Source organism: Pleurodeles waltl, chromosome 4_2 (assembly GCF_031143425.1).
Source record: "Pleurodeles waltl isolate 20211129_DDA chromosome 4_2, aPleWal1.hap1.20221129, whole genome shotgun sequence".
NCBI lineage: Eukaryota > Metazoa > Chordata > Amphibia > Caudata > Salamandridae > Pleurodeles > Pleurodeles waltl.
This window is the reverse complement of record NC_090443.1, coordinates 1,034,386,024-1,034,411,791: the sequence shown is the minus strand read 5'-3', so window position 1 is coordinate 1,034,411,791 and position 25,768 is coordinate 1,034,386,024. Positions and strand designations below refer to the sequence as shown.

At 46.1% G+C, this 25,768-nt stretch overlaps 1 protein-coding gene across 3 annotated transcripts in view; it reads left to right on the top strand.

Moving 5' to 3' along the window:
* The window catches only part of KDM2A (lysine demethylase 2A), a 448,889-nt gene that overhangs the window by 112,399 nt on the left and 310,722 nt on the right, over window positions 1-25,768 (top strand). For all 3 annotated transcript variants that reach the window (XM_069232944.1, XM_069232943.1, XM_069232945.1), the window contains one exon: window positions 22,123-22,229. In XM_069232944.1, the coding sequence (XP_069089045.1) occupies window positions 22,123-22,229 (107 nt within the window). The remainder of the gene's footprint in view (window positions 1-22,122; window positions 22,230-25,768) is intronic.

Genomic DNA, 25,768 nt, shown 5'->3' with positions numbered 1-25,768 from the left:
TAACCAGGCCCCAGCACCAGTGTTCTTTCCCTAACCTGTACTTTTGTATCCACAATTGGCAGACCCTGGCATCCAGATAAGTCCCTTGTAACTGGTACTTCTAGTACCAAGGGCCCTGATGCCAAGGAAGGTCTCTAAGGGCTGCAGCATGTCTTATGCCACCCTGGAGACCTCTCACTCAGCACAGACACACTGCTTGCCAGCTTGTGTGTGCTAGTGAGGACAAAACGAGTAAGTCGACATGGCACTCCCCTCAGGGTGCCATGCCAGCCTCTCACTGCCTATGCAGTATAGGTAAGACACCCCTCTAGCAGGCCTTACAGCCCTAAGGCAGGGTGCACTATACCATAGGTGAGGGTACCAGTGCATGAGCAGGGTACCCCTACAGTGTCTAAACAAAAACTTAGACATTGTAAGTGCAGGGTAGCCATAAGAGTATATGGTCTGGGAGTCTGTCAAACACGAACTCCACAGCACCATAATGGCTACACTGAAAACTGGGAAGTTTGGTATCAAACTTCTCAGCACAATAAATGCACACTGATGCCAGTGTACATTTTATTGTAAAATACACCCCAGAGGGCACCTTAGAGGTGCCCCCTGAAACTTAACCGACTATCTGTGTAGGCTGACTAGTTTTAGCAGCCTGCCACAAACCGAGACATGTTGCTGGCCCCATGGGGAGAGTGCCTTTGTCACTCTGAGGCCAGTAACAAAGCCTGCACTGGGTGGAGATGCTAACACCTCCCCCAGGCAGGAATTGTCACACCTGGCGGTGAGCCTCAAAGGCTCACCTCCTTTGTGCCAACCCAGCAGGACACTCCAGCTAGTGGAGTTGCCCGCCCCCTCCGGCCAGGCCCCACTTTTGGCGGCAAGGCCGGAGAAAATAATGAGAAAAACAAGGAGGAGTCACTGGCCAGTCAGGACAGCCCCTAAGGTGTCCTGAGCTGAAGTGACTCTAACTTTTAGAAATCCTCCATCTTGCAGATGGAGGATTCCCCCAATAGGGTTAGGATTGTGACCCCCTCCCCTTGGGAGGAGGCACAAAGAGGGTGTACCCACCCTCAGGGCTAGTAGCCATTGGCTACTAACCCCCCAGACCTAAACACGCCCTTAAATTTAGTATTTAAGGGCTACCCTGAACCCTAGAAAATTAGATTCCTGCAACTACAAGAAGAAGGACTGCCTAGCTGAAAACCCCTGCAGAGGAAGACCAGAAGACGACAACTGCCTTGGCTCCAGAAACTCACCGGCCTGTCTCCTGCCTTCCAAAGATCCTGCTCCAGCGACGCCTTCCAAAGGGACCAGCGACCTCGACATCCTCTGAGGACTGCCCCTGCTTCGAAAAGACAAGAAACTCCCGAGGACAGCGGACCTGCTCCAAGAAAAGCTGCAACTTTGTTTCCAGCAGCTTTAAAGAACCCTGCAAGCTCCCCGCAAGAAGCGTGAGACTTGCAACACTGCACCCGGCGACCCCGACTCGGCTGGTGGAGAACCGACACCTCAGGAGGGACCCCAGGACTACTCTGATACTGTGAGTACCAAAACCTGTCCCCCCTGAGCCCCCACAGCGCCGCCTGCAGAGGGAATCCCGAGGCTTCCCCTGACCGCGACTCTTTGAATCCAAAGTCCCGACACCTGGGAGAGACCCTGCACCCGCAGCCCCCAGGACCTGAAGGACCGGACTTTCACTGGAGAAGTGACCCCCAGGAGTCCCTCTCCCTTGCCCAAGTGGAGGTTTCCCCGAGGAATCCCCCCCCTTGCCTGCCTGCAGCGCTAAAGAGATCCCTAGATCTCCCATTGACTTCCATTACAAACCCGACGCTTGTTTCTACACTGCACCCGGCCGCCCCCGCGCCGCTGAGGGTGAAATTTCTGTGTGGGCCTGTGTCCCCCCCGGTGCCCTACAAAACCCCCCTGGTCTGCCCTCCGAAGACGCGGGTACTTACCTGCAAGCAGACCGGAACCGGGGCACCCCCTTCTCTCCATTCTAGCCTATGTGTTTTGGGCACCACTTTGAACTCTGCACCTGACCGGCCCTGAGCTGCTGGTGTGGTGACTTTGGGGTTGCTCTGAACCCCCAACGGTGGGCTACCTTGGACCAAGAACTAAGCCCTGTAAGTGTCTTACTTACCCGGTTAATCTAACAAATACTTACCTCCCCTAGGAACTGTGAAAATTGCACTAAGTGTCCACTTTTAAAACAGCTATTTGTGAATAACTTGAAAAGTATACATGCAATTTTGATGATTTGAAGTTCCTAAAGCACTTACCTGCAATACCTTTCGAATGAGATATTACATGTAGAATTTGAACCTGTGGTTCTTAAAATAAACTAAGAAAAGATATTTTTCTATACAAAAACCTATTGGCTGGATTTGTCTCTGAGTGTGTGTACCTCATTTATTGTCTATGTGTATGTACAACAAATGCTTAACACTACTCCTTGGATAAGCCTACTGCTCGACCACACTACCACAAAATAGAGCATTAGTATTATCTCTTTTTACCACTATTTTACCTCTAAGGGGAACCCTTGGACTCTGTGCATGCTATTCCTTACTTTGAAATAGCACATACAGAGCCAACTTCCTACATTGGTGGCAGCGGTGGGATACAAGACTTTGCATTTGCTGGACTACTCAGCCAATACCTGATCACACGACAAATTCCAAAATTGTCATTAGAAATTCATTTTTGCAATTTGAAAAGTTTTCTAAATTCTTAAAAGACCTGCTAGGGCCTTGTGTTAGATCCTGTTTAGCATTTCTTTTAGAGTTTAAAAGTTTGTAAAAGTTTGAATTAGATTCTAGAACCAGTTGTAGATTCTTAAAAAGTATTCCAACTTTTAGAAGCAAAATGTCTAGCACAGATGTGACTGTGGTGGAACTCGACACCACACCTTACCTCCATCTTAAGATGAGGGAGCTAAGGTCACTCTGTAAAATAAAGAAAATAACAATGGGCCCCAAACCTACCAAAATACAGCTCCAGGAGCTTTTGGCAGAGTTTGAAAAGGCCAACCCCTCTGAGGGTGGCAACTCAGAGGAGGAGGATAGTGACTTGGAGGAAAATTCCCCCCTACCAGTCCTATCTAGGGAGGACAGGGTCCCTCAAACCCTGACTCCAAAAATAATAGTCAGAGATGCTGGTTCCCTCACAGGAGAGACCAACACCTCTGAAATCACTGAGGATAACCCCAGTGAAGAGGACATCCAGTTAGCCAGGATGGCCAAAAGATTGGCTTTGGAAAGACAGATCCTAGCCATAGAGAGGGAAAGACAAGAGATGGGCCTAGGACCCATCAATGGTGGCAGCAACATAAATGGGGTCAGAGATTCTCCTGACATGTTGAAAATCCCTAAAGGGATTGTAACTAAATATGAAGATGGTGATGACATCACCAAATGGTTCACAGCTTTTGAGAGGGCTTGTGTAACCAGAAAAGTGAACAGATCTCACTGGGGTGCTCTCCTTTGGGAAATGTTCACAGGAAAGTGTAGGGATAGACTCCTCACACTCTCTGGACAAGATGCAGAATCTTATGACCTCATGAAGGGTACCCTGATTGAGGGCTTTGGATTCTCCACTGAGGAGTATAGGATTAGGTTCAGGGGGGCTCAAAAATCCTCGAGCCAGACCTGGGTTGACTTTGTTGACTACTCAGTGAAAACACTAGATGGTTGGATTCAAGGCAGTGGTGTAAGTAATTATGATGGGCTGTACAATTTATTTGTGAAAGAACACCTATTGAGTAATTGTTTCAATGATAAACTGCATCAGCATCTGGTAGACCTAGGACCAATTTCTCCCCAAGAATTGGGAAAGAAGGCGGACCATTGGGTCAAGACAAGGGTGTCCAAGACTTCAACAGGGGGTGACCAAAAGAAAGGGGTCACAAAGACTCCCCAGGGGAAGGGTGATGAGACAACCAAAACTAAAAATAGTAAAGAGTCTTCTACAGGCCCCCAAAAACCTGCACAGGAGGGTGGGCCCAGAGCCTCTTCACAAAACAATGGGTACAAGGGTAAAAACTTTGATCCCAAAAAGGCCTGGTGTCATAGCTGTAAACAGCATGGACACCAAACTGGAGACAAGGCCTGTCCCAAGAAAGGTTCCACTCCAAACTCCCATCCAGGTAACACTGGTATGGCTAGTCTCCAAGTGGGATCAACAGTGTGCCCAGAGCAAATCAGGGTCCACACTGAAGCTATTCTAGTTTCTGAGGGTGGGGTGGATTTATCCACACTAGCTGTCTGGCCGCCTAACATGCAAAAATACAGACAGCAACTCTTAATTAATGGGACTAGAATAGAGGGCCTGAGGGATACAGGTGCCAGTGTCACCATGGTGACAGAGAAACTGGTTTCCCCTGGCCAATACCTGACTGGAAAAACTTACACAGTCACCAACGCTGACAATCAGAGAAAAGTACATCCCATGGCAATGGTTACTTTAGAATGGGGAGGGGTCAATGGCCTGAAACAGGTGGTGGTCTCCTCAAATATCCCAGTGGACTGTCTGCTTGGAAATGACCTGGAGTCCTCAGCATGGGCTGAGGTGGAACTAAAAACCCATACAGCAATGCTGGGTATCCCTGAACTGGTGTGTGTGAAAACAAGAGCACAATGCAAGGCACAGGGTGAAAAAGTAGAGCTGGAGTCTGGAAAAATGGCCCAGCCTACCAAGAGAACAGGAAAGTCAGTTGGGAAACCAACTGCAACACAGCAAAAGAAAGGGAACCTCTCTTCTCAGGAAGAAGTTCTGCCCTCTGAGGGAACTGAGCCTTTGGAGCTTGAACCTTATCAGGTTGAGCTCTTAGGCCCAGGGGGACCCTCAAGGGAGGAGCTGTGTAAGGGACAAGAAACCTGTCCCTCTCTTGAAGGCCTTAGGCAGCAAGCTGCTGAAGAGTCCAAAGGCAAGAAAAATGGAACGCATAGGGTCTATTGGGAAGATGGACTCCTGTACACTGAGGCCAGAGACCCCAAACCTGGTGCCACTAGGAGAGTGGTAGTGCCTCAGCTGTTCAGGAAGTTCATCCTAACATTGGCCCATGACATTCCCCTTGCTGGACATTTGGGACAAACCAAGACGTGGGAGAGGTTAGTCAACCACTTCTACTGGCCCAATATGTCCAACATGGTTAAGGAGTTTTGCCTCTCCTGCCCCACCTGTCAAGCCAGTGGTAAGACAGGTGGGCATCCAAAGGCCCCCCTCATTCCACTTCCAGTGGTGGGGGTGCCCTTTGAAAGAGTGGGTGTGGACATAGTTGGTCCACTAGAACCTCCCACAGCCTCAGGAAATATGTATATCCTGGTAGTAGTGGATCATGCTACCAGGTACCCTGAAGCTATTCCCCTTAGGTCGACTACTGCCCCTGCAGTAGCCAAGGCCCTCATTGGTATCTTTACCAGAGTGGGTTTCCCTAAGGAGGTGGTGTCTGACAGAGGTACCAACTTCATGTCAGCATACCTGAAACATATGTGGAATGAGTGTGGAGTGACTTATAAATTCACTACACCTTACCATCCACAAACTAATGGCTTAGTTGAGAGATTCAACAAGACATTAAAGGGCATGATCATGGGGCTCCCAGAAAAACTCAAAAGGAGATGGGATGTCCTCTTGCCATGCCTGCTTTTCGCTTACAGAGAGGTGCCACAGAAGGGAGTAGGATTCTCACCCTTTGAACTTCTGTTTGGTCATCCTGTAAGGGGACCACTTGCCCTTGTTAAAGAAGGCTGGGAGAGACCTCTCCATGAGCCTAAACAGGACATAGTGGACTATGTACTTGGCCTTCGCTCTAGAATGGCAGAGTACATGGAAAAGGCAACCAAAAACCTTGAGGCCAGCCAACAGCTCCAGAAGTTTTGGTATGACCAAAAGGCTGCACTGGTTGAGTTCCAACCAGGGCAGAAAGTCTGGGTTCTGGAGCCTGTGGCTCCCAGGGCGCTCCAGGACAAATGGAGTGGCCCTTACCCAGTGCTAGAAAGGAAGAGTCAGGTCACCTACCTGGTGGACCTGGGCACAAGCAGGAGCCCCAAGAGGGTGATCCATGTGAACCGCCTTAAGCTCTTCCATGACCGGGCTGATGTCAATCTGTTGATGGTAACAGAGGAGGATCAGGAGGCAGAGAGTGAACCTCTCCCTGATCTTCTGTCATCAGACCCAAAAGATGGCACAGTAGATGGAGTGATCTACTCAGACACCCTCTCTGGCCAACAGCAAGCTGATTGTAGGAGAGTCCTACAACAGTTTCCTGAACTCTTCTCCTTAACCCCTGGTCAGACACACCTGTGTACCCATGATGTGGACACAGGAGACAGCATGCCTGTCAAGAACAAAATCTTTAGACAGTCTGACCATGTTAAGGAAAGCATCAAGGTGGAAGTCCACAAGATGCTGGAATTGGGAGTAATTGAGCGCTCTGACAGCCCCTGGGCTAGCCCAGTGGTCTTAGTCCCCAAACCTCACACCAAAGATGGAAAGAAAGAGATGAGGTTTTGTGTGGACTACAGAGGGCTCAATTCTGTCACTAAGACAGATGCCCATCCAATTCCAAGAGCTGATGAGCTCATTGATAAATTAGGTGCTGCCAAATTTCTAAGTACCTTTGACTTGACAGCAGGGTACTGGCAAATAAAAATGGCACCTGGAGCAAAAGAAAAGACAGCATTCTCCACACCTGATGGGCATTATCAGTTTACTGTTATGCCCTTTGGTTTAAAGAATGCCCCTGCCACCTTCCAAAGGTTGGTGAATCAAGTCCTTGCTGGCTTGGAGTCCTTTAGCACAGCTTATCTTGATGATATTGCTGTCTTTAGCTCCACCTGGCAGGATCACCTGGTCCACCTGAGGAAGGTTTTGAAGGCTCTGCAATCTGCAGGCCTCTCTATCAAGGCATCCAAATGCCAGATAGGGCAGGGAACTGTGGTTTACTTGGGCCACCTTGTAGGTGGAGGCCAAGTTCAGCCACTCCAACCCAAGATCCAGACTATTCTGGACTGGGTAGCTCCAAAAACCCAGACTCAAGTCAGGGCATTCCTTGGCTTGACTGGGTATTACAGGAGGTTTGTGAAGGGATATGGATCCATTGTGACAGCCCTCACTGAACTCACCTCCAAGAAAATGCCCAAGAAAGTGAACTGGACTGTGGAATGCCAACAGGCCTTTGACACCCTGAAACAGGCAATGTGCTCAGCACCAGTTCTAAAAGCTCCAGATTATTCTAAGCAGTTCATTGTGCAGACTGATGCCTCTGAACATGGGATAGGGGCAGTTTTGTCCCAAACAAATGATGATGGCCTTGACCAGCCTGTTGCTTTCATTAGCAGGAGGTTACTCCCCAGGGAGCAGCGTTGGAGTGCCATTGAGAGGGAGGCCTTTGCTGTGGTTTGGTCCCTGAAGAAGCTGAGACCATACCTCTTTGGGACTCACTTCCTAGTTCAAACTGACCACAGACCTCTCAAATGGCTGATGCAAATGAAAGGTGAAAATCCTAAACTGTTGAGGTGGTCCATCTCCCTACAGGGAATGGACTTTATAGTGGAACACAGACCTGGGACTGCCCATGCCAATGCAGATGGCCTTTCCAGGTTCTTCCACTTAGAAAATGAAGACTCTCTTGGGAAAGGTTAGTCTCATCCTCTTTCGTTTGGGGGGGGGTTGTGTAAGGAAATGCCTCCTTGGCATGGTTGCCCCCTGACTTTTTGCCTTTGCTGATGCTATGTTTACAATTGAAAGTGTGCTGAGGCCTGCTAACCAGGCCCCAGCACCAGTGTTCTTTCCCTAACCTGTACTTTTGTATCCACAATTGGCAGACCCTGGCATCCAGATAAGTCCCTTGTAACTGGTACTTCTAGTACCAAGGGCCCTGATGCCAAGGAAGGTCTCTAAGGGCTGCAGCATGTCTTATGCCACCCTGGAGACCTCTCACTCAGCACAGACACACTGCTTGCCAGCTTGTGTGTGCTAGTGAGGACAAAACGAGTAAGTCGACATGGCACTCCCCTCAGGGTGCCATGCCAGCCTCTCACTGCCTATGCAGTATAGGTAAGACACCCCTCTAGCAGGCCTTACAGCCCTAAGGCAGGGTGCACTATACCATAGGTGAGGGTACCAGTGCATGAGCAGGGTACCCCTACAGTGTCTAAACAAAACCTTAGACATTGTAAGTGCAGGGTAGCCATAAGAGTATATGGTCTGGGAGTCTGTCAAACACGAACTCCACAGCACCATAATGGCTACACTGAAAACTGGGAAGTTTGGTATCAAACTTCTCAGCACAATAAATGCACACTGATGCCAGTGTACATTTTATTGTAAAATACACCCCAGAGGGCACCTTAGAGGTGCCCCCTGAATCTTAACCGACTATCTGTGTAGGCTGACTAGTTTTAGCAGCCTGCCACAAACCGAGACATGTTGCTGGCCCCATGGGGAGAGTGCCTTTGTCACTCTGAGGCCAGTAACAAAGCCTGCACTGGGTGGAGATGCTAACACCTCCCCCAGGCAGGAATTGTCACACCTGGCGGTGAGCCTCAAAGGCTCACCTCCTTTGTGCCAACCCAGCAGGACACTCCAGCTAGTGGAGTTGCCCGCCCCCTCCGGCCAGGCCCCACTTTTGGCGGCAAGGCCGGAGAAAATAATGAGAAAAACAAGGAGGAGTCACTGGCCAGTCAGGACAGCCCCTAAGGTGTCCTGAGCTGAAGTGACTCTAACTTTTAGAAATCCTCCATCTTGCAGATGGAGGATTCCCCCAATAGGGTTAGGATTGTGACCCCCTCCCCTTGGGAGGAGGCACAAAGAGGGTGTACCCACCCTCAGGGCTAGTAGCCATTGGCTACTAACCCCCCAGACCTAAACACGCCCTTAAATTTAGTATTTAAGGGCTACCCTGAACCCTAGAAAATTAGATTCCTGCAACTACAAGAAGAAGGACTGCCTAGCTGAAAACCCCTGCAGAGGAAGACCAGAAGACGACAACTGCCTTGGCTCCAGAAACTCACCGGCCTGTCTCCTGCCTTCCAAAGATCCTGCTCCAGCGACGCCTTCCAAAGGGACCAGCGACCTCGACATCCTCTGAGGACTGCCCCTGCTTCGAAAAGACAAGAAACTCCCGAGGACAGCGGACCTGCTCCAAGAAAAGCTGCAACTTTGTTTCCAGCAGCTTTAAAGAACCCTGCAAGCTCCCCGCAAGAAGCGTGAGACTTGCAACACTGCACCCGGCGACCCCGACTCGGCTGGTGGAGAACCGACACCTCAGGAGGGACCCCAGGACTACTCTGATACTGTGAGTACCAAAACCTGTCCCCCCTGAGCCCCCACAGCGCCGCCTGCAGAGGGAATCCCGAGGCTTCCCCTGACCGCGACTCTTTGAATCCAAAGTCCCGACACCTGGGAGAGACCCTGCACCCGCAGCCCCCAGGACCTGAAGGACCGGACTTTCACTGGAGAAGTGACCCCCAGGAGTCCCTCTCCCTTGCCCAAGTGGAGGTTTCCCCGAGGAATCCCCCCCTTGCCTGCCTGCAGCGCTAAAGAGATCCCTAGATCTCCCATTGACTTCCATTACAAACCCGACGCTTGTTTCTACACTGCACCCGGCCGCCCCCGCGCCGCTGAGGGTGAAATTTCTGTGTGGGCCTGTGTCCCCCCCGGTGCCCTACAAAACCCCCCTGGTCTGCCCTCCGAAGACGCGGGTACTTACCTGCAAGCAGACCGGAACCGGGGCACCCCCTTCTCTCCATTCTAGCCTATGTGTTTTGGGCACCACTTTGAACTCTGCACCTGACCGGCCCTGAGCTGCTGGTGTGGTGACTTTGGGGTTGCTCTGAACCCCCAACGGTGGGCTACCTTGGACCAAGAACTAAGCCCTGTATGTGTCTTACTTACCCGGTTAATCTAACAAATACTTACCTCCCCTAGGAACTGTGAAAATTGCACTAAGTGTCCACTTTTAAAACAGCTATTTGTGAATAACTTGAAAAGTATACATGCAATTTTGATGATTTGAAGTTCCTAAAATACTTACCTGCAATACCTTTCGAATGAGATATTACATGTAGAATTTGAACCTGTGGTTCTTAAAATAAACTAAGAAAAGATATTTTTCTATACAAAAACCTATTGGCTGGATTTGTCTCTGAGTGTGTGTACCTCATTTATTGTCTATGTGTATGTACAACAAATGCTTAACACTACTCCTTGGATAAGCCTACTGCTCGACCACACTACCACAAAATAGAGCATTAGTATTATCTCTTTTTACCACTATTTTACCTCTAAGGGGAACCCTTGGACTCTGTGCATGCTATTCCTTACTTTGAAATAGCACATACAGAGCCAACTTCCTACACCCAGGAACTGTGAAAATTGCACTAAGTGTCCACTTTTAAAACAGCTATTTGTGAATAACTTGAAAAGTATACATGCAATTTTGATGATTTGAAGTTCCTAAAGTACTTACCTGCAATACCTTTCGAATGAGATATTACATGTAGAATTTGAACCTGTGGTTCTTAAAATAAACTAAGAAAAGATATTTTTCTATACAAAAACCTATTGGCTGGATTTGTCTCTGAGTGTGTGTACCTCATTTATTGTCTATGTGTATGTACAACAAATGCTTAACACTACTCCTTGGATAAGCCTACTGCTCGACCACACTACCACAAAATAGAGCATTAGTATTATCTCTTTTTACCACTATTTTACCTCTAAGGGGAACCCTTGGACTCTGTGCATGCTATTCCTTACTTTGAAATAGCACATACAGAGCCAACTTCCTACAGTGGTGTAATGAGAAAATAGATATTTCATTATTACATTCCATAGAGAACAGTTTTGAGATAACACTCTGAGATGGCGCTGGTAGTCTTGAGCAGAGTAGACAACAGCGCCTAGTATTTCTGTTGTCTTGCTTTGTTACTAAAAACGCCAGTCAAGATGGCGGTTACATAGGGCGCCACGAGCACCTGGTGCTGCACTCATTAGCACTGAAGACTCGGTCCGTGGTAAGTAGCTCTTGTTGGATAATATTAGAACATATAATAAAACATTTTAGTTTTAATGGATTGCTGATTGTGAGCTATGGTACCTATATCTAGGTCCCTAGCAGGTTGGAATCCCACCTCATTGAAAAGATACTTGGGAGCGCTACTTACTGAGTTAAACTAGGTATGCCATGAAGGGTTGTTACCACAATTGGTGTGGGGTATTTAATTAAGTGTTCAGTGGCATGTGTAGCTGCAGGTACACATGCTGTGCATAGTCCGCCGTCTGGTGTTGGGTCGGAGTGTTACAAGTTGTTTTTCTTCGAAGAAGTCTTTTCGAGTCACGAGACCGAGGGACTCCTCCTCCTTTGTTTCCATTGCGCATGGGCGTCGACTCCATCTTAGATTGTTTTTTTTCCGCCATCGGGTTCGGACGTGTTCCTTTTCGCTCCGTGTTTCGGGACAGAAAGATAGTCATAACTTCGGAAAACTACGTCGGTATTGTTTCGTTCGGTATCGGGTTAGATTAGAATAGACACCGAATCCCGAAGAGCTCCGGTAGCCCTTCGGGGTAATTTCGATCCCCCGTCGGGGCCTGGTCGGCCCGACCGCGTGCAACATCGACACTGATGGAACGGACCCCGTTCCGATTCTGTCCTAAATGCCACAGTAAATATCCCTATACAGACCAACATTTGGTCTGTAACTTGTGCCCGTCACCCGAGCACAAGGAAGAAACGTGTGAGGCCTGTCGAGCGTTTCGGTCCAGAAAAACGCTCCGTGACCGAAGAGCCAGACGGTTGCAGATGGCGTCCACGCCGACAGGACAACGAGGGTTCGAGGAACAGGGAGAAGAAGAGGAAGCCTTCTCCATCCATGAATCGGACTCTGAAGAATTCGATGTCGAAGAAACCGTGAGTAAGACGTCGAAGCAAGCACCACACGGGAAAACAGACAAAGCCCAGGGGATGCCACTGCCAACAGGCCATGGCTCAACCCATAAAGTAGGTGACCGTCCATCGGCACCGAAAAAAGGCGAACTGGTGCCGAGGTCGTCCGACTCGGGTCGAGACACAGGCACGCAGCCATCTCGGGACCGAGAAAGTGCTGCAGAAAAGGGTCGACACCGAGACAGCGCCACCGAGGCTGCTCGGCACAGAGACAGCGGCACCGAAGATGTTCGACGCCGAGAAAGTTTGACACCGAAAAAGAGAAAAATCTCGTCGGAGCCAAAAACAACAAAAGACACGGTTTCGGTGCCTAAACGACCAGCAACCGAACCGACAGCCAGTTCGTACTCAGAGGAACAATCACTGTCCTCCCAATTGCCCAAACACAGGTTTGAGGAAGATTTACAAACCACAGATGTAGACCACACCCAAAAGCGGATCTTCATACAAAGTGGTACAGGGAAGATCAGCACTCTTCCCCCAATCAGGAGGAAAAGGAAACTCGATTTCCAACCACAAGAAAAGACACCACAAGCAAAAGTGGTAAAGAAGGTAACTCCACCACCCTCTCCACCACCGGTAACTCATACATCACCGGCACAGACACCGTCACATTCACCAGCTCATTCCACTATGAGCCAAGATGACCAGGATGCGTGGGATCTCTATGACGCCCCAGTATCAGACAATAGCCCTGAGTCGTACCCTACTAAGCCCTCACCACCTGAAGACAGTACTGCGTATGCACAGGTGGTAGCTAGGGCAGCAGAGTTCCATAACGTGTCGTTACACTCAGAGCCTGTCGAGGATGACTTCCTTTTCAACACCCTCTCCTCCACCCACAGCAATTATCAAAGCCTTCCTATGCTCCCGGGAATGCTAAGGCACGCTAAACAGATCTTTAAAGAACCTGTCAAAAGCAGAGCAATAACTCCAAGGGTGGAGAAGAAATATAAAGCACCGCCCACGGACCCTGCTTTTATCACATCACAACTGCCACCAGATTAAGTTGTCGTAGGAGCAGCTCGTAAAAGAGCCAACTCGCACACATCAGGCGACGCACCACCTCCAGACAAGGAGAGCCGCAAGTTCGACGCAGCTGGGAAAAGGGTTGCAGTACAAGCTGCAAACCAGTGGCGCATCGCCAACTCGCAGGCGCTCCTAGCGCGATATGACAGAGCCCATTGGGACGAGATGCAGCATCTCATCGAGCATCTACCCAAAGAATTACAAAAACGGGCAAAACAAGTGGTTGAGGAGGGACAAAATATCTCCAATAACCAAATACATTCCTCTGCGGATACAGCTGCAAGAACAATAAATATCGCGGTAACCATAAGGAGGCACGCATGGTTGCGCACATCCGGCTTCAAACCTGAGATACAACAGGCAGTACTCAATATGCCGTTCAATGAACAACAATTGTTTGGACCCGAAGTGGACACGGCAATTGCAAAATTGAAAAAAGATACTGACACAGCTAAGGCCATGGGCGCACTCTATTCCCCGCAGGGCAGAGGCACTTTTGGCACGTTTCGCAAAAAACAACCTTCAGAGGGGGGTTTCGAGGTCAAACCACACAAGCTAGTACCTCACAAACAACACCGTCTACCTACCAGGGACAGTACCAAAGGGGAGGCTTTCGGGGCCAATACAGAGGAGGACAGTTCCCTAGAAACCGGGGAAAATTTCAGGGTCCCAAAACCCCGCCAACCAAACAGTGACTCACAAGTCACTCAACCCCTTCACACAACACCAGTGGGGGGAAGACTAAGCCAGTTCTACAAATTTTGGGAGGAGATAACAACAGACACTTGGGTCTTAGCAATTATCCGGCATGGTTATTGCATAGAATTTCTCCAACTCCCTCCAAACGTCCCACCAAAAACACAGAATATGTCAAAACAGCATTTAGACCTACTAGATCTGGAAATTCAAGCATTACTACAAAAAGACGCAATAGAATTCGTACCAGGTCCACAAAGAAACACAGGAGTTTACTCACTGTACTTTCTAATACCAAAAAAAGACAAAACACGGAGACCAATCTTAGATCTCAGAACACTAAACACCTACATCAAATCGGAACACTTTCACATGGTCACGCTACAGGACGTATTACCACTGTTGAGACAGCAAGACTACATGACAACCTTAGATCTAAAGGACGCGTATTTCCACATACCGATACATCCCTCGCACAGGAAATACCGAAGGTTCGTATTCAAGGGAATACATTACCAATTCAAAGTGTTGCCGTTCGGTATAACAACCGCACCGAGAGTCTTTACAAAATGTCTAGCAGTAGTAGCTGCACATATCAGAAGGCAGCAAATACACGTGTTCCCCTACCTAGACGATTGGCTAATCAAGACCAACTCCCTAACAAGGTGTTCACACCACACAGATTATGTCATACAAACCCTCCACAAACTAGGGTTCTCCATCAACTATACAAAGTCACACATTCTGCCGTGCCAAACACAGCAATACTTGGGAGCAACAATCAACACAACAAAAGGGATAGCCACTCCAAGTCAACAAAGGGTTCAACATTTTTACAAAGTCATACAAGCCATGTATCCAACACAAAAAATACATGCAAAGATGGTGTTAAAACTCCTAGGCATGATGTCCTCATGCATAGCCATTGTCCCAAACGCAAGATTGCACATGAGGCCCTTACAACAGTGCCTAGCATCACAATGGTCACATGCACAGGGTCACCTTCTAGATCTGGTGTTAATAGACCGCCAAACATACATCTCGCTTCTATGGTGGAACAGTATAAATTTAAACAAAGGGCGGCCTTTCCAAGACCCAGTGCCACAATACGTGATAACTACAGATGCTTCCATGACAGGGTGGGGAGCACACCTCAATCAACACAGCATCCAAGGACAATGGGACGTACATCAAAGAAGGTTTCATATAAATCACCTCGAATTGTTAGCAGTATTCCTAGCGTTGAAAGCATTTCAACCCATCATAATCCACAAATACATTCTTGTCAAAACAGACAACAGGACAACAATGTATTATCTAAACAAACAGGGGGGAACACACTCAACACAGCTGTGTCTCCTAGCACAAAGGATATGGCAGTGGGCAATTCACAACCACATTCGCCTAATAGCACAGTTTATTCCAGGGATCCAGAATCAGCTAGCAGACAATCTCTCTCGGGATCACCAACAAGTACACGAATGGGAAATTCACCCCCAAATTCTAAACTCTTACTTCCAAATTTGGGGAACACCTCAAATAGACCTAATTGCAACAAAAGAGAACGCAAAATGCCAAAACTTCGCATCCAGGTACCCACACCAGCAGTCTCAAGGCAATGCTCTATGGATGAATTGGTCAGGGATATTTGTGTTCGCTTTTCCCCCTCTCCCTCTTCTTCCATATCTAGTAAACAAATTGAGTCAAAACAAACTCAAACTCATACTAATAGCACCTACATGGGCAAGACAACCTTGGTATACAACACTACTAGACCTGTCAGTAGTGCCTCATGTCAAACTACCCAACAGACCAGATCTGTTAACACAGCACAGACAACAGATCAGGCATCCAAACCCAGCATCGCTGAATCTAGCAATTTGGCTCCTGAAATCCTAGAATTTGGACACTTAAACCTCACTCAAGAATGTATGGAGGTCATAAAACAAGCTAGAAGGCCATCCACTAGACACTGCTATGCAAGTAAATGGAAAAGATTCGTTTGCTACTGCCATAATAATCAAGTTCAACCATTACATGCATCTCCAACGGATGTAGTAGGATATTTACTACATTTGCAGAAATCAAATCTGGCCTTCTCTTCCATAAAGATACATCTCGCAGCAATATCTGCATACCTGCAGATTACTCATTCAACTTCACTGTTTAGAATACCTGTCATTAAAGCATTTATGGAAGGCCTAAAGAGAATTATACCACCAAGAACACCACCTGTTCCTTCATGGAACCTCAACATTGTCTTAACAAGACTCATGGGTCCACCTTTCGAACCCATGCATTCTTGCGAAATACAATACCTAACGTGGAAAGTTGCATTTCTCATTGCCATTACATCTCTAAGAAGATTCAGGCGTTTACTATACAGGAACCATTTATTCAGATACACAAAAATAAGGTAGTTCTAAGAACCAATCCAAAATTCTTACCAAAAGTTATCTCACCGTTCCACTTACATCAAACAGTAGAACTACCAGTGTTCTTTCCACAGCCAGACTCAATAGCTGAAAGGGCACTACATACATTAGACATCAAAAGAGCACTAATGTACTACATTGACAGAACAAAACCAATTAGGAAAACAAAACAACTATTTATTGCATTTCAAAAACCTCATACAGGAAACCCAATATCAAAACAAGGTATAGCCAGATGGATAGTTAAGTGCATCCAAACCTGCTACCTTAAAGCAAAGAGAGAGCTGCCTATTACACCAAAGGCACACTCAACCAGAAAGAAAGGCGCTACCATGGCCTTCCTAGGAAATATTCCAATGAACGAAATATGTAAGGCAGCAACATGGTCTACGCCTCACACATTTACTAAGCACTACTGTGTAGACGTGCTATCTGCACAACAAGCCACAGTAGGTCAAGCTGTACTGAGAACTTTATTTCAAACTACTTCCACTCCTACAGGCTGAACTACCGCTTTTGGGGAGATAACTGCTTACTAGTCTATGCACAGCATGTGTATCTGCAGCTACACATGCCACCGAACGGAAAATGTCACTTACCCAGTGTACATCTGTTCGTGGCATTAGTCGCTGCAGATTCACATGCGCCCACCCGCCTCCCCGGGAGCCTGTAGCCGTTTGGAAGTAATCTCCAACATTTGTACATTTGTAAATATATTACCTTAAGCTTTATTTTGTACATACTTATTAATTTCATTGCATGGGCACTATTACTAACATACACAACTCCTACCTCACCCTCTGCGGGGAAAACAATCTAAGATGGAGTCGACGCCCATGCGCAATGGAAACAAAGGAGGAGGAGTCCCTCGGTCTCGTGACTCGAAAAGACTTCTTCGAAGAAAAACAACTTGTAACACTCCGACCCAACACCAGACGGCGGACTATGCACAGCATGTGAATCTGCAGCGACTAATGCCACGAACAGATGTACACTGGGTACTGGGTAAGTGACATTTTCCTTTCTTATTGTACTGTGTGGTAAGGATTCACCTGTAGGATTGAGTGACTTGGAATGTTTTCGTATCTTAATCCTACGAATGTAGGATTAGTGCAGTTTAATGTTTAGAGGTGAGATGCTGCTTTGTTATGGCATAGGTTCACTTGGTTGCATGTCTAAAGGGGTGGTTTCACGTTCTAATCTGTTTGAAATAATACAGCAGTTTAAAACATCGCCATACCCTATTGAGACAAGTGGCCCAGATGTTTCAGGTTCTATTTCAGTCATTACCTAGTTTTAAAGGTATTCACTGGTTATTGTGTCATGAATCGAGATTTAGCCTGTATGTAAGCCATTGGGTGGAATGACAATACTCTTTTCAATTTATGATTTATTCCGCCAGTCCCTTTTGAGGTCTTCCACTTCCTTGTGCATGGTATAACCACGTGGTGTAAGTGAATAATATTTTTGTTGAAGTAATTTGATGTACGCTTTATATGGTTTCTAGCCCTAATGAAGTCCTAAACGACTAAATATGTGTTGGCAGGGGAGGACCACGTGTTAAAATAAAAACAATAGGAGCACCTAAGACAACTGGATTATAATCACTTAAGACAGTGGCAAGCAGTGCTTCAGGCCTTTGTACTAATTATTTTTAATAGTTAATACAAATGCAATTCAATGGTGGTTGGGTGTTTTATATATATTAAGGAAAATTTACTTTTAGAAAGATACCCTTTCCCTGCCTAAATCCCCGGAGGCACTTGCATTTGCTCTACCAGTTCTTCCAGCCAGTACCTAGAACTTGAGTAGGTGTGAAAGAGTGTGAAGTGTGTCCCTTGAGCAAAGCAATAGGCTGACCTGAATGGGCAGAGATGATCCCTCAGAATCTGACCGAATGTGCAGGGTGGTGTTGTAATCATCCTTTTTGACACTAATGTCAAATCCTGCAAAGCACTTCTGCTGAGGTATCACATAGAACACTTAGTGCACACTTCACACAGTGAGAATAGGATGCCAAAACAATTGTTGTGTATTCACTGTTTGGTTGCTGGAAAAATCTGACTTTGTTCTACCAGACTTATATCTCTGAATTTATAGGAGATTCAATGACTGCCCCAAATTGTTAGATGTGGGAGGACACTAGGACTACCATAGTGCACTCTCCTCACACTCTCCTGGGCCTCGGAGCATAACTTAGTGTGGTCAAAGACATTAACCATCTTGAAAATGCCCAAAGATTGTAGGGTTGGCACCAGAAGCATTTACCCCATTGGTTAGGGGGTGCCCAAGTGTCACTCACACTCACTGGCTCATGACAGGTGCAAATGTGACACCTCCAATCACCCACTTTAGAACACTTCTAGACCTGAGGAAGATCAGAAGAGGACTGAACGTTCTGTCTGCCAGCTGAGGAGAGCCCTGAAAGGATTGGACCTGCTCTCTTGTACCCAGGACTAAGCTTGGTCCCCAGGAAGCTACATTTGTTTCTGGAATTTGTAGGGCAATGTAAATGAAATAAATACAAGTTTCGTTCCAGGACCCTCAGGATAAGCGTGATGCCTGTTTAATGAATCTTTGGCTGGCCAGTGCCTGTTTGGGAGAAGCTTTCTTTAACCCCTACAGAGAGCAAGAGGAGCTAAGATGCACCACCTTATCCGAGTGATCCAGATTTTCTCTGCCTCTGGCCCACCTTCTATCTGAAAGCCTGGTAGCCCATGGATCTTCCATTTTGAGGACAAATGCTTTCCCAAACTTGCCTCCTAATCATTAGTTCGAGAGAGACTCACTGGAAAAGAAGAACATCACTTCAGGCAAACTTGCCCTTAAATGTATGAATGAAACAAATCACTTGAGATGAGAAGTCTCCAGGTGATGTGACTGGAGAGCTGTGTCACACCCTAGGGGGCTGCAGTTGTGCATAAATGACACGCTTGGATGTACTTGATGGGTACTTCCCTTCTCATGTAAAATAATTGGATTTGCCATAATACGAAGATTATCTTTTAGGGAGACATAGAATGAGTCACTTATGAAGTTCAATAAAAATGGAGGGTTTCAAAAGAGCAGGATACTTCTACTTATTATTTATTGATTTATTATAATGCCTGTAACAAAAGCGCTTCATATCCAAAAAATTTGCAGTAGAACGCAAAGTAAGGATAAATGTGTCAAACTAAAGCAAGAGACCCCCACTCTTGTATAGGTATCGGCTGTCCATTGTAAAATTTCCTGAAAATAGGTGTGAAACACAGAGTGTAAAAGAACGAAAGCATGAAGAGGCACAAGATGAACACAAAAATCAGAAATGCCAAATAGAGTGGCAAGGAGTGTATAAAGAGTTGATGGATTTGGAGGTGCAAGTGATTGTAGACAATACAAAGATGTTAGTGTTCGAACTGCCTTGAGATCGAAACCCACCAAAGCTGACCCTTGTAAAGAGAAATGTGAGTGTATCAGTTGAGACACCACGCGGATACAAATGTTTTAAATCGACTGAAGTGAAATAAGGACATGTTTAGGAGGACCTTTTTAAAGTGACAAAAATGTGTTGATGTGAGGAAAAAAGCAAGCATTGTAGAATCAGTTTGAGAGAAGAAGGAAGAAAGGGTTTTATTTTGTGGATTTTATTTAGATGATTTTTTTTTTTAACCCCAGATGAGTTGTTCCCTGGAAATGCAGACCGTATGGTCTGCTGTAGGTGTACTTTCACATTCTTCTCAGGAAGTATGATAGGAAGTTCTTCAGTTTCCTATTGAGTTGCACCCTTTCTAATTTGCAGTTCTTCCAGTTGTTGAGCACATCTTCCACTGCCTGACAGTCCTCGGTCAAACTTTTGAGTGTCAAGTTTATAAAGGATTTCTTGGACACATTCCTGAAGCCAGGAAAAAGATTACAGATCATAGAGTAACAGATCTCCTCTGCAGTCTGTACAGTACAGTGGGGGAGCACTAAAACCAGTTATGGGGCAGTTGTCTACCCTGTACGAATGCCCAGTCCTCTTCTTTACAAGGTTTTGTCTACTAAAATGAAAAGCATTGAAAGATTGAGAGCGGATGGTTATATTGGCCCTTTACCTCAACTTGTAGGACATGTCTAATAGAAAAGTAAGTAACTGCAGTAAGTTTTAGGCACTAATCCGGATGCTAACTTTCACTCCATAGAGTTTTCATTCAGTTTCCTCTATCCTAGAGTTGTGCAGAAAATGAGATCCCTCTGTGTGCCTTGAGGATTCAAGTTAACCCTACTAGCACAGGACTTAATAGGTGCACTTGTTAGGTGGACCCCTTAACGATGATTGTTTTACTCTTCTTCCTGGTTAGGTATAGGAGCGAAGCTTTGCATATTAAGTTATTGGGAAGGTGTCAAACCTCCAAATCCTTTACTTTCGGGAATGGTTGATCGTTTTGTGCTGGTAAATTGTTAAAAAACAGTTCGTTTCTATTCCACTTTATGGCCTCCGTATTGATTCTACTGGAGGTTTAAACCATGACTTTGACTTTTTTTTGCTTGTTAACCTGATGATTTTTTTTATTTTTAACTTCGTTTGATTTTTGAGGTTATTGAAAGGGTTGTTAAACTAGTTTTGCTTTCCAAAGGCTTTCTTAATTTTCAGTTAAATGCTGTCATGACGTATAAATGGCTTGTCCTTTTTGAGCCTTTGCATTGCTGTAGTTCTGTACTTCTGAACATTCTGTGCTTTGGTGGGCATTACCTTGGCAAAGAGGATTAGAGAAATGAAAGGTTTGCCCTTCCTTTCATTCCTATTCTTTCTAGACAGAAAGGTATCAATACTAACATTTTTGCTGTAGTAGATCTCAGTTCAGTTTTCTTTTCACTTTCTTACTCTCTAAAAGCAGAACTGCACAGGCACTGTCTTATTCCACAAGAGCAAGTCTTGAGGACATAAAAGTTTCACTCGAGAAGAGTTTGTTTACCAGAAGGATAAAGTATGGTAAAGGAAGCTATCAAATTGTGATAGCAGTTAGCTAAGGAGAAGCACCCTGAGAGAAAAGCTCAGTTGACAATAGGCACCAGTTGTTCTCCTGCCTTTTTCAAGGTGTGTCGACTAATACACTATAACTTGGTCCTTAATTCGAACACTTGTGAGTCATTGTTGGGTGGGTGTAAAGCTTTTAATAAAGTAAATTTGTCTGAGCTGTGTTTTCTTCTATGGGTAACCTGCTAATTCTCAGTGGTGTTTGGGATTCGTTGGCTTTGTTGTGGAGTATTACATCAAACAAGGAGTCTTCAGGAAGAATCCATCTTAAGAAAGTTACCTTATTCTCTCACATCTTCTGTCTTCTGAGGCCGAGGTTATGCAGGGTTTAAGTTGATATAGTTGTTTTACTTTTACATTCAAGCCTCTGTGTTGTGGTAAATTAATGTCTAGAAAATGTAATTGGCTGTGCCTTTGTGGTGCCACATCATCACTTTGCGGGCAGACCACAAAGGCACCACTCAGTCGCCCCTGTGGCACACAGACTTTGCCAGCTTCCAAGATATGTTGTGACACTTAGAGAAGTAAGTTCATATCAGTAATGTGTGAAGACGCATTATGCCAGAAAAACTAAAGCTTTACCAAAGGTAATTAACTTTGCCATACCCACAGGACCTGTTTTGCAGCTTTGTTGTCATATTTATTTAAACTTTTGTGTGCCACCTGACTCACCAAGGAACAATTCTAGCATGAACGCTCTCATCATTTGACTTTTCACTAAACAAAACAAATCCAAGGGCGCTGGTGTTCCACCATTTTAGGTCACTGTGTGGCTTTTAGGCCACTAAAACTCCTTTACGGAGCCAACTACATTTGTGAAGCTTTAAAAGAACCCAAGGAAGAAATCCTGCATCGCAGGGAAATCATTTGGTAATAAATGTGGATGAAGAGACCTTCCACTGTGTCCCTCTTGCTGCTCATTTTGTGCAGATGGCTCGCGTTGGCTGTGTTCACAAAAAGACATAATACCGGACAACCAACACACATCATGCTAACCATTTGTCATATCTTTCTTGCGACAGGTAGACCTTATTGATTGGGTGGACAACATGTGGCCTCGACACCTAAAAGAGAGGCAAACTGAAGCGACCAACGCGATCCATGGTATGCAGTACCCAAAGGTCCAGAAGTAAGTGTCGGCTCTCTTCCTCTGATTAGGTACTGTTCGGAGATTTCTTGTGAATGCAACTGGCAGCTTTTTAGAGCTGGTGCGTGGTTATTAGAAACAATTTAAGGAGGGGGCATTTTTATTAAAATCGCACATATTGCCAGAATAACTGAGAGATCATGGGTTTGCTACTTTCTGAAGCTAAGATTATAAAATTATGTAACTCCAACGTTGTCTTTCTCTGCTATAAAATTCTCAGATGAGTTGTATGACTATTTTGAGCTGTCACGTCAACCAACAAAGTTTGTGTGTGATCCACAGATCAGATAGCCGTCTTAGCTTCAGAAAATTACTCGAGAGCTGTCTCTTCTGTAAATGACGTCCATATTCAAAGTAAAAATGTTCAGCAGTAGTATGCACAAGGCACCAGCTGTCCATATGCGTTTGTAAGCCTGTATACTTTGAATAGATGTATGTATTCGGATATGCACATCTTTGTGCAAATGCACATATTATTTATGAATAAAACTATGTATAATCTCTTATAATTACCAGTCAGCCAGCACACTAGAGGACTAGTAGGACAGAAGAAGAGCTCTATAGACCAGGGAAAGAGGGCAGGAGCCTCTGGAAGACTATAAAGTTGACTAGTAGGAAGACTGTGCTTCAGCCATTCCCGGTTATGCCGTCCCACTAGATAATACCACGGCATATTATGTCATACAGTGGACAGGCCAACATCACGAGATCTATCTGCACACAGTAGAGGATGAGGATGATGTCCTGCTGAAAACCTCTCCTAAACTGAAATCTCCTTCAGTTACCTTCTCCTGCTTGAGGCATGCTTAAGATCACAACAGACACTTTCATGGACCCAGTTAAGGCCAGTGTAGTAATCGCTCGTATCGAAAAGAAATACAAGCCAGCCCCTCGGGATCTGACCTACATCAGAGGGCTATTATCCCCCACTCACTGGTGGGTCATACTGCCTATAAGAGGGCCTCTGCGTAGGCTTCGGGGATGTTCCTTGCTCGGATAAAGAGTTAAAAAAGATTGACGAGGCTGCCACTCTTTAGAGAATTGCAGACTTGATTGACCCATCGCTGTAGGTATGACCTATAGGTATTATGGAGAAGTTCACCAGGCACCTTCTTTAGGCTCACCATTAGATTTGAGAACTAGTTGCAGAGGATAAGACCATCAGCAAACCAAACATCTGGTGCACCCTTGATGCAGCCACTGGGGACATTAATGCCAGCCTATCACTCTGCTAAGCAGAAAACTCTACCAGTTCATGATTCTCCCCTTTGGCATTACTTCAGCCCCAAGGGTATCTACAAAGTGCCCAGCAGTTGTGGCAGCATGGGCGTGCAGACATGCTTTTCATGTGTTTCCATACCCAGACGAGTGGCAACAGCAAAGAACAGTGCCAGGCACACAATGGAATAGCAGTGTCTCTACTGCACAAACAGGGATTCGCTACCAATGGAAAACAAATCACAACTCCAACCCCATCAATGCCAGCCCTTTCTTGAAACAGTCCTCAATGCAGAGACAATCAAGGCATACCCAAACCTACAGAGGGTGAAGGCGTTCCTGCAGCTGCTGCCTATTTTTCAGATGCAATGTCCCATCACAGTTTGATAAATAGATGAAACTCTTGGTGCAATGTCTTCCTACATAGTACTTGTCCCACATGCCAGGCTACACATGTGCATTACAGGAGCGTCTATTACAGCAGTGGGAAGAAGTGGAAGGGCATTGGGAGAATCTAGTGCAGTGGAATTGAAACATTTTAATGCTCTGGCCAACTCTAGTAAAAAAAAAAAAAAAAAGAGAAAATAATAAAAGTAAAAAAAAAAAAAAATCATTGGCCCCCCCTTCCAATTTTTCACAATTATGTTAAATTGCCTATATTTACATATGTCTACATGTAAGCATTGCAGTTAAGTTCTGTTACTGTTTTAAAAATATCATCAGGCAGGCTTTACTAACATGGAAAAGTTTCCACAGTGTGATTATTAGAAGTGGGGGGTGGGAGGCTTTTGATGAGTATTTGTAGTCCCTTCCCTTTTGACATATACTCTCAGCTTGGATATAAATGACAATACATGTGTAGGAAGTTGGCTCTGTATGTGCTATTTCAAAGTAAGGAATAGCATGCACAGAGTCCAAGGGTTCCCCTTAGAGGTAAGATAGTGGCAAAAAGAGATAATACTAATGCTCTATTTTGTGGTAGTGTGGTCGAGCAGTAGGCTTATCCAAGGAGTAGTGTTAAGCATTTGTTGTACATACACATAGACAATAAATGAGGTACACACACTCAGAGACAAATCCAGCCAATAGGTTTTGTTATAGAAAAATATCTTTTCTTAGTTTATTTTAAGAACCACAGGTTCAAATTTTACATGTAATATCTCATTTGAAAGGTATTGCAGGTAAGTACTCTAGGAACTATGAATCATTACTTTAGCATGTATACTTTTTACATAAAACACAATAAGCTGTTTTAAAAGTGGACACAGTGCAATTTTCACAGTTCCTGTGGGAGGTAAGTTATTGTTAGTTTTAACAGGTAAGTAAGTCACTTACAGGTTTCAGTTTTTGGTCCAAGGTAGCCCACCGTTGGGGGTTCAGAGCAACCCCAAAGTTATCACACCAGCAGCTCAGGGCCGGTCAGGTGCAAAGGTCACAGAGGTGCCCAAAACACATAGGCTTCAATGGAGAGAAGGGGGTGCCCCGGTTCCAGTCTGCCAGCAGGTAAGTACCCGCGTCTTCGGAGGGCAGACCAGGGGGGTTTTGTAGGGCACCGGGGGGGACACAAGTCCACACAGAAAGTACACCCTCAGCAGCGCGGGGGCGGCTGGGTGCAGTGTGCAAACACGCGTCGGGTTTACAATGGTTTTCAATGAGAGATCAAGGGATCTCTTCAGCGTCGCAGGGAGGCAATGGGGGGGGCTCCTCGGGGTAGCCACCACCTGGGCAAGGGAGAGGGCTTCCTGGGGGTCACTCCTGCACAGAAGTTCCGTTCCTTTAGGTGCTGGGGGCTGCGGGTGCAGGGTCTTTTCCAGCCGTCGGGAAATGGAGTTCAGACAGTCGCGGTCAGGGGGAGCCTGGGGATTCCGTCGCTGTGGGGGCTCAGGGGGGACAACTTTGGTTACTCACAGTCGTAGAGTCGCCGGTGGGTCCTCCCTGAAGCGTTGTTTCTCCACCAGTCGAGTCGGGGTCGCCGGGTGCAGTGTTGCAAGTCTCACGCTTCTTGCGGGGAGTTGCAGAGGTCTTTAAATCTGCTCCTTGTAACAAAGTTGCAGTTCTTTTGGAGCAGGGTCGCTGTCCTCGGGAGTTTCTTGTCTTTCTTGAAGCAGGGCAGTCCTCTGAGGATTCAGAGGTCGCTGGTCCTGGGAAAGCGTCGCTGGAGCAGGTTTCTTTGGAGAGGCAGGAGACAGGCCGGTAGGTCTGGGGCCAAAGCAGTTGGTGTCTTCTTTTGTTTCCTCTGCAGGGGTTTTCAGCTCAGCAGTCCTCTTCTTCTTGTAAGTTGCAGGAATCTGTTTTTCTAGGTT